The sequence below is a fragment of the Bufo gargarizans genome, chromosome 6 (genome assembly GCF_014858855.1).
Source record: "Bufo gargarizans isolate SCDJY-AF-19 chromosome 6, ASM1485885v1, whole genome shotgun sequence".
Classification (NCBI taxonomy): Eukaryota; Metazoa; Chordata; class Amphibia; order Anura; family Bufonidae; genus Bufo; species Bufo gargarizans.
Window position 1 is genome coordinate 94,119,034 of NC_058085.1, and position 9,436 is coordinate 94,128,469.

The following is a 9,436-nucleotide window of genomic DNA, read 5'->3' on the forward strand; positions in this document are numbered from 1 at the left end:
ATTGAATCAGCTTTCCGTCTGCTTCCGGTTCACCCTGATTGTTTTCATTTACTTGGTTGCTGTGTAGACGGTAAGTTTTACTATGACACCTGTCTCCCTATGGGTTGTTCCATTTCGTGTCATTATTTCGAGTTGTTTGGTTCCTTTCTGGAATGGGTCATCCGTTATGAGTCGGGCTCTACGTCTGTTTTGCACTATTTGGATGACTTTCTTTTTGTTTCTCCAGGGTCTGGTGATGGTTGCTTGTTATTGCTGAATCTGTTTTTGGAGAGGATGGCGCAGTTTGGGGTTCCGATTTCCGTGGAGAAAACAGAAGGCCCGGTCACGTGTTTATCGTTTCTGGGTATTGAGATTGACACGGTTGATATGGTTTTTCGATTACCGGGTGATAAGCTTCAGAAGCTTTTGGATTTAATTGATGGGTTTTTGGCAGTTAAGAAGGTTACACTCCTGCAGATGCAGTCTCTTTTGGGTCTCTTGTGCTTTGCTTGTAGGGTGATGCCCATGGGCCGTGTTTTTGCCCGCCGTTTATCTTTAGCCACCAGGGGTGTCCAGTCCCCCCGTCATCGCATCCGGATCACTGCATCACTGAAGGAGGACTTGAGGGTCTGGAAGGCTTTTCTACGTTCTTTCAATGGTCATACCTGTTACATGTCTGTGGTTACCCCTAACTCTGAACTGTCCCTGTTTTCGGATGCTTCCGGGTCCTGCGGCTTTGGTACGATTTTGGGGGTGGAATGGTGTGCCGGTGAGTGGCCTGACGCATGGCGAGTGGATGGTTTGTGCAAGAACCTTACGTTATTGGAGTTGTTCCCGATTGTGGTGGCAGTGGAGTTGTGGAGGGACCGGTTGTCCAATACGCATGTTTCTTTTTGGACGGACAATTTGAGTGTGGTTTATGCTGTCAATACTTTGTCTTCCTCTTCCCTCCCGGTTCTGGCGTTGCTCCGGCATCTCGTACTTCGGTGCCTTGAGTGTAATATCTATTTTAGGGCTCGTCATGTTCCTGGTGTTGACAATAAAATTGCTGATGCTCTTTCCCGTTTTCGTTGGCAGGATTTCAGGTCTTTTCTTCCGGGAGCGGATTTGGAGGGCAGGGACTGCCCGTCGTACCTGTGGGACCTGGTGGACAGGAGCTGATGTCGCTGGTTCGATCGTCTGTTTCCCCGGCTACTTGGCAGGCGCATGGTAAGGCGTGGGCTGAGTGGTGGGGGATGGTGAATGACAGGGACGTGGTCTCCCGGGATGACCTGCGGTTGGAGGTCACAATTGATTGGTTATTGCGCTTGCGGGCTACGCGAGTTTCGGCAGCGGTGGCGCAGCGGCGACTGGCGGGTGTCGCCTTTCATTTCAAGTTGCGCGGGTGGATAGATGTCACTAAGCAGTTCGTCATCCGTCAGGCCATGAGGGGCTGGAGAAAGGAGTTCGTCTCTCGGGAAAGCCGGAGACCGATCTCTTTTAACTTGCTGGGTAGGCTACTGTCTGGGCTCCCCGAAGTTTGCACGTCGCCTTTTGAGGTGGCATTGTTTTCTTGTAGTTTTAGCATAGCCTTCTTTGCGGCCCTGAGGTTGGGTGAATTAGTTGCCCCATCGGGTGGAAAGCCAGGTGGTCTTTCTTATCAGGACGTAGTGTTAGGTGGTGATTCTGTGAGGATTCGGGTCCGGCGGTCTAAGACGGACCAGTTTGGCAGGGGTGCCTGGATTCCGCTATATCCGGTGTCTGGGATTTCTTGCCCTGTTGGGTTAGTGGGCAGCTATAGTTCAGTTCGCCCGGAGTGCTGTAATTTCTTTGCGCATGCGGACGGTTCTCCCTTGACCAAATTCCAGTTTACCCGAGTTTTGAGGTCTTGTTTGGAGTTGGTTGGGGTGAATCCCAGGGAGTTCGGTACTCATTCATTCCGTATTGGGGCGGCTACGGAAGCCGCTAGGGCTGGTCTACCTGAATCGGAGGTTATGAGAATTGGCAGGTGGAAGTCTGCCTGTTTTGCTAGGTATATTAGACCGGACCTGCTGATATAAAATAAAAAAAGAAAAAAAAAAAAAGAAAAAAAAAAAGTGACATGATAGGGGGGAGTGTTATATTTTGTTTCTGTGCATTTTACTTGTCTGTGTTGGTCCATTTGATGGTTATTTACAGGTCTTGTGGTTTTTGTGTGGTGTTTGCTTGGTGCTAACTCTTTTTTCTTGCAGGTCCTGGGCGTCCGGCCGTTTGGATCGTGGGCCATTCATATGTTTTCTGGGCGGCGCAGAGAGCTGATTGCCGACCTGGGGGGAGGTCCCTCGGCTTCCGGGAGGTGGATGTGGCCTGGAGAGGAATCCGGGGTTTGCGATGGGCTCAGCTCCTGTCTCAAGTGGTCGAGATCGGTTCGCAGGCCAGTGGCCCGGTTATTTTAGTTCTACATGCTGGGGGGAACGATATGGGTTCTGTTCCCCTGGTGGAATTGTTGGCCCTCATCAGGTCCGATTTGGAGCGTTTTCCATCGTTTTTTCGTGAGGTGGTCCTGGTCTGGTCTGAGGTTGTTCCTCGGGTGGTATGGCAGGGTGGGGAGGCAGTCGAGAGGTGTAGAAGGACGATTAATGCCCGTATTTCCCGCTTCGTCAGGTCCCGGGGTGGTGTGGTTGTCAGACACAGACAGCTCGAGGGCGATAACCGCTCATTAATGAGGCCCGATGGGGTTCACCTGAATGAGATAGGTTTGGATATCTTCCTTTCAGGTATCCAAGATGGGGTGGAGCAGGCCATGTTTTTGTTGGGTGGTGGTCGGAGCCCCGTTTGAGGGCGGTGCTCCTCCTTGGCGGCTAGTTATTGCAGCGTAAAGGTGTTGGAGGAGAAATGGGCGAATCCGCCCGCTGGGAGACCAGCGGCTGGCGGAGAGCACGGTTCAAGGTTATAGTTGCCGTTTGAATAAAGCTGTGGCCGATTACCACCCAACAAAATAAAAGGTTAAAAGTTGAACGGTGTCAGTGTCGTTATTGAAGGGGTTAGTTGGGGTGGTATGCGGGGCTAGAGGAAGGTTTGGAGTTCCCCTTCCCATTCCTTATGGTGCCAACAGTCACCTGTTTGCTTACCTGTTTTTTTTTTTTGTTTTTTTTTTGTTTTTTTACCTTTATAGAACAAACCTCTCCTTCCCCATGGGTCAATGTGCAAAGCGCAAATCGCCCAAAGATGTGGCGAAGTGCGTTATGCACTTTGTCCCATGTGAAAGGAGACGTTTGCAGCAGCTGTGAGTGAATGGGCCCTAATAGCCCTGTGTGCCTATCCTGGTGAGATGTGATCCCTATGCTAGGTGTACCTGTGTGTGGTACTTTCGGAAACACTCCCCTAAGCATAGGGCAGGGTGGTCGGGACAGTCAGGACAGAAATAGCGGGTGTCACGCCTTATTCCACTCCTGCTACAGACACAACATTTTTTTCGGGGTGGCAGTCGGTTTGAGGTACCAGCAACGACACTGGGGAAGTGTCGCTCGTGTAGACGGCTAACTACACTGGTGGATGGGGCCACGGAACCTCCTGGATACAGGAGGTTCGCGATGATCTCTTCCTGAAATTTGAGGAAGGATCCAGTTCTCCCAGCCTTACTGTAGAGAACAAAACTATTGTACAGAGCCAATTGAATTAAATATACAGACACCTTCTTATACCAGCGTCTGGTGCGTCGGGAAACTAAATACGGAGCCAACATCTGGTCATTGAAGTCGACCCCTCCCATGTGGAGGTTATAGTCGTGGACTGAGAGGGGCTTTTCAATGACACGGGTTGCTCGCTCAATTTGTATTGTCGTGTCTGCGTGAATGGAGGAGAGCATGTAAACGTCACGCTTGTCTCTCCATTTCACCGCGAGCAGTTCTTCGTTACACAGTGCGGCCCTCTGCCCCCTTGCAAGACGGGTGCTAACGAGCCGTTGGGGGAAGCCCGCGCGACTAGTTCGCGCGGTACCACAGGCGCCAATCCGTTCTAGAAACAAATGCCTAAAGAGGGCCACACTTGTGTAGAAATTGTCCACATAAAGATGGTACCCCTTGCCGAATAAGAGTGACACCAAGTCCCAAACTGTCTTCCCACTGCTCCCCAGGTAGTCAGGGCAACCGACCAGCTCCAGGGTCTGATCTTTTCCCTCATAGACCCGAAATTTGTGGGTATAGCCTGTGGCCCTTTCACAGAGCTTATACAATTTGACCCCATACCGGGCGCGCTTGCTTGGGATGTATTGTTTGAAGCCAAGGAGCCCGGTAAAATGTATCAGGGACTCGTCTATGCAGATGTTTTGCTCAGGGGTATACAAATCTGCAAATTTCTGGTTGAAATGGTCTATGAGGGGCCGAATTTTGTGGAGCCGGTCAAAAGCAGGGTGGCCCCTGGGACGGGAGGCGGTGTTGTCGCTAAAGTGCAGGAAACGCAGGATGACCTCAAATCGTGTCCTGGACATAGCAGCAGAGAACATGGGCATGTGATGAATCGGGTTCGTGGACCAATATGACCGCAATTCATGCTTTTTTGTCAGGCCCATGTTGAGGAGGAGGCCCAGAAAAGTTTTAAATTCGGAAACTTGGACTGGTTTCCACCGGAAAGGCTGGGCATAAAAGCTTTCCGGGTTAGCGGTGATAAATTGTGTGGCATACCTGTTTGTCTCTGCCACGACTAAGTCTAAAAGCTCCGCAGTCAAGAACAGCTCAAAAAATCCCAGGGCCGAATCGATCTGAGCTGTCTCAACCCGAACTCCAGACTGGGCGGTGAAAGGGAAAACTACGGGTGCGGCTGAAGTTGGGGACTGCCAATCAGGGTTTGCCAGCACCTCTGGGATTCTAGGGGCTCTACGGGCACGTCTTTGCGGTGGCTGCGACGGGGTCACTACTGCACGTGCCACCGTACCAGCTTCAACTGCCCTTCTGGTGCTCGCTACTTCACCAGGTTGTACGGCAGTGCTGGTACTAGGTCCAGGAAGGGCTGGGCTGCTGGTGTATGCCTCACCACGTAATCCGACAGCACCAGCCCCACTCTGCTGCTCTTGAAGCGGATCCTGCGCAACCTGCGGTCTAGCGACACAGGGCCGGGTACGCCTGGTGCTATCAGGGACCTCAGCCTCCTCGTCCGAACTTTGGGTCAGAGAGCCACTGCTTTCTACAGGTTCGTATTCTGACCCGCTGGATTCATCAGATGAGGGTTCCCACTCCTCATCCGACTGGGTCAGAAGCCTGTAGGCCTCTTCAGAAGAATACCCCCTGTTAGACATGTGGGCAACTAAATTTCGGGGTATTCCCTGAGACTACCCAAGAAAAAAAAAGCAAGCCTGTCTTACAAATGGGAGGCTAGCGAAGTACCGGAGGCTGCTGCGGTTGATAAAAAATATAAAAAATGATTTTTTTATCGCCGCAGTGCGTGTAAAGTGAATGTGCAGCGATCAAAAAAAAAAATTTTTTTTTGTCACTGCGGTGGGGCGGGCGTGGGTGTACGCACGTGTGGGCGACCGATCAGGCCTGATCGGGCAAACACTGCGTTTTGGGTGGAGGGCGAACTAAAGTGACACTAGTACAATTATAGATCTGACCGTGATCAGTTTTGATCACTTCCAGATACTATAAAAGTACAAATGCTGATTAGCGATACGCTAATCAGCGAATAACGGACTGCGGTGCGGTGGGCTGGGCGCTAACCGATCCCTAAACTACCTAACCAAGGGGCCTAAACTATACTGAAACCTAACGGTCAATACCAGTGAAAAAAAAAAGTGACAGTTTGCACTGATCACTTTTTTCCTTTCACTAGTGATTGACAGGGGGGGATAAAAGGGGTGATCAAAGGGTTAATTGGGGTGATCTGGGGGCTAAGTGTGGTGTGGTGGGTACTCACAGTAATGATGTGCTCCTCTGCTCCTCTGCTGGAACCAACCGACCAAAAGAAGGAGCAGAGGAGCACAGCAGCCATATAACCCCATCATATTTACTAATATGTGGGGTTAAATGGCTGCTGATTGGTTTTTTTGAAAATCAGCAGCCTGCCAGCCAATGATCGTGGCCGGCAGGCTGCTGACGAAATACTCTGCAGTGAAATGCCGGCCCGCGATGCGCATGCGCGGGCCGGCTGTGACGTAATCTCGCGTCTCGCGAGAGGACGCGCCAATGCGTCCAGGAGGAACTAATCAACCACCTCCCGGACGCATCGGTGCATACAGCGGTCGGGAGGTGGTTAAAGGCTTAAGAAAACCTTCACAGGTGTTTTGTGCTAATTAGCTGATTAGAGTGTCACACCATGAGCCTATAATATTGAACTTTTTCAAAATATTCTAATTTTGTGAGATACCTACTTTTGGGGTTTCATTAGCTATAAGCAATAATCATCATTGTTAAAAGAAATAAACACTTGAATTAGATCACTCTTTGTGTAATGAATCTATATAATATATGAGTTTCACTTTTTAAATTACTGAAATTAATTAACTTCTTTTCGATTATATTCTAATTTATTTAAGATGCACCTTTATAGCACAATCAATGAAACATCACAGGATCCTGTAACAGACAGGTCCACAAGTCTCACTGTTCTTTCAGCAATGAATGCTGACCCGTGTGGCGCCCCACTGGTGTCTGTGACCCAATCTGAAGCTGTACAGTTAATAACTACCCTCAGTTTCCTATCACTGACCAAGTTGTTAACCCATTTACACATATTCTCATTTTATTTACCAGCCTCTTATGCTACAGTATCAAATGTAGCTTCCAGGATATCATCTGTAAGAAAACCTTCAAATATTTTGCTCAAAAAGGTACTTCCAGAGGGATTGTCCTTTCCATACATAAGACACAAGAGGGCTAAAAATCTCTCTCAGAACATCTGAACATAAAGGAATGATCTTCTCAAAGAGATGGTCTGTTGTTCAGGTTTATTCTAAAGTAGTTAGCACCATAGTTACGCAATAGGATCTTCTAGATCTCACATGGTTAAATGCATGGAGTATATTATCCTGTCACAGGCCTTTCATGTTAATTTGATGTGATTGCTCTTTCATAAATGTATTTCACTACTGGGCACTAACTTCTCAATGTCCAGGACCTGCACTTTAAGGGTTAAAAAGAATGTATAATTATTATTTAAGGAAAGTCTATTGAAAGGCTTAATGTGCAGATCAAAAATCTATTTATCATGTAATTAACTAGAAATAGTTGTGAGCGCTTAATTAGGACTGCAATAATGCAGAAGGCATGGGAGGGACTTTTGGGCACTGAACTAGCACTTAATAGCAAACTAATTAGATATCGATGTGTGCATCTAATTGAAGTTTGTGAGTATGTAACATATATGGCCATTGCTGATGTTTCCCAGAAGAGATAGAAAGACATAGGTAAATAAATAGATAGATAGATATGAGATAGATAGATAGATAGATAAAGACAAATAGAAGGTAAAACAATTACTTTAGTCCCTGTAGCTGTTGTATCGTGAGTCTTTGAAGTATAATAACGGCAGCTCCATTATAATAATGTTAATGCATCAAATCTATTCACTTAATTTTTTATTCAAATGGAAAGCGTAATGTGAGCATTTTTAAAATGGAGAAAAACATAAGATATTTCCACAATTAAACAGAGAATCCATCATGGAAACAGATTGTCCAGTGTAACAAGAAGAATTCTCTTTCAGGCCAATGCATTATTAGAGAGACCCCTTATCTTAATAGTAGAGAGTAATTATTCAGACAATTAACCAGCAGAAAAGCCGAGCTTAAAACCCCTGTGTTGAGCTTCTTGGACCATAGGTTTCTTCAGGGTTCTGTGGGATGTGTGTTTGCAGAGCAGTGTTGTTTTTCTTTTTACAAGAAAGCTTGTTAAATACCATTTATTTAGTATTGCTTACATTCAGGGAACTGCTTTCCCTTTAGCTACATTACTTGCAGTGCGTACTTTTTAGTTGTACAAGGATGTAGGGAGGCCATCTGGGGAATTTTTTCCTGTACTATGCCATGTTGGGTAGAAATTTGTGTTAGAGAATATTTGGTTTAGTGTTTGTAATGGTGGAGTGGATCCATGCAGCACAGCCGTGGGAGAGGTTAAAAGGACAGAGTGTGTAATTAAGCGAAGTGCCACTGCTCTGACTCGCCAGCGTTGGCGTCATGCAGGGGCAGTTACATATATACAGGGAGTGCAGAATTATTAGGCAAATGAGTATTTTGACCACATCTTCCTCTTTATGCATGTTGTCTTACTCCAAGCTGTATAGGCTCGAAAGCCTACTACCAATTAAGCATATTAGGTGATGTGCATCTCTGTAATGAGAAGGGGTGTGGTCTAATGACATCAACACCCTATATCAGGTGTGCATAATTATTAGGCAACTTCCTTTCCTTTGGCAAAATGGGTCAAAAGAAGGACTTGACAGGCTCAGAAAAGTCAAAAATAGTGAGATATCTTGCAGAGGGATGCAGCACTCTTAAAATTGCAAAGCTTCTGAAGCGTGATCATCGAACAATCAAGCGTTTCATTCAAAATAGTCAACAGGGTCGCAAGAAGCGTGTGGAAAAACCAAGGCGCAAAATAACTGCCCATGAACTGAGAAAAGTCAAGCGTGCAGCTGCCAAGATGCCACTTGCCACCAGTTTGGCCATATTTCAGAGCTGCAACATCACTGGAGTGCCCAAAAGCACAAGGTGTGCAATACTCAGAGACATGGCCAGGGTAAGAAAGGCTGAAAGACGACCACCACTGAACAAGACACACAAGCTGAAACATCAAGACTGGGCCAAGAAATATCTCAAGACTGATTTTTCAAAGGTTTTATGGACTGATGAAATGAGAATGACGCCAGCAAGGTGGAGGTGGAGTACTGGTTTGGGCTGGTATCATCAAAGATGAGCTTGTGGGGCCTTTTCGGGTTGAGGATGGAGTCAAGCTCAACTCCCAGTCCTACTGCCAGTTTCTGGAAGACACCTTCTTCAAGCAGTGGTACAGGAAGAAGTCTGCATCCTTCAAGAAAAACATGATTTTCATGCAGGACAATGCTCCATCACACGCGTCCAAGTACTCCACAGCGTGGCTGGCAAGAAAGGGTATAAAAGAAGAAAATCTAATGACATGGCCTCCTTGTTCACCTGATCTGAACCCCATTGAGAACCTGTGGTCCATCATCAAATGTGAGATTTACAAGGAAGGAAAACAGTACACCTCTCTGAACAGTGTCTGGGAGGCTGTGGTTGCTGCTGCACGCAATGTTGATGGTGAACAGATCAAAACACTGACAGAATCCATGGATGGCAGGCTTTTGAGTGTCCTTGCAAAGAAAGGTGGCTATATTGGTCACTGATTTGTTTTTGTTTTGTTTTTGAATGTCAGAAATGTATATTTGTGAATGTTGAGATGTTATATTGGTTTCACTGGTAAAAATAAATAATTGAAATGGGTATATATATTTTTTTTGTTAAGTTGCCTAATAATTATGTACAGTAATA

At 46.9% G+C, this 9,436-nt stretch overlaps 1 protein-coding gene across 1 annotated transcript; it reads left to right on the forward strand.

The window, feature by feature from the left end:
- Positions 1–1,110: 1,110 nt before the first annotated feature.
- Positions 1,111–3,040, forward strand: LOC122939783. Its single transcript, XM_044295903.1, has 2 exons — positions 1,111–1,188; positions 2,190–3,040. Exons 1-2 carry the CDS (start codon positions 1,140–1,142, stop codon positions 2,774–2,776), a joined length of 636 nt encoding a protein of 211 aa, XP_044151838.1. The 5' UTR covers positions 1,111–1,139; the 3' UTR covers positions 2,777–3,040.
- Positions 3,041–9,436: the final 6,396 nt, after the last annotated feature.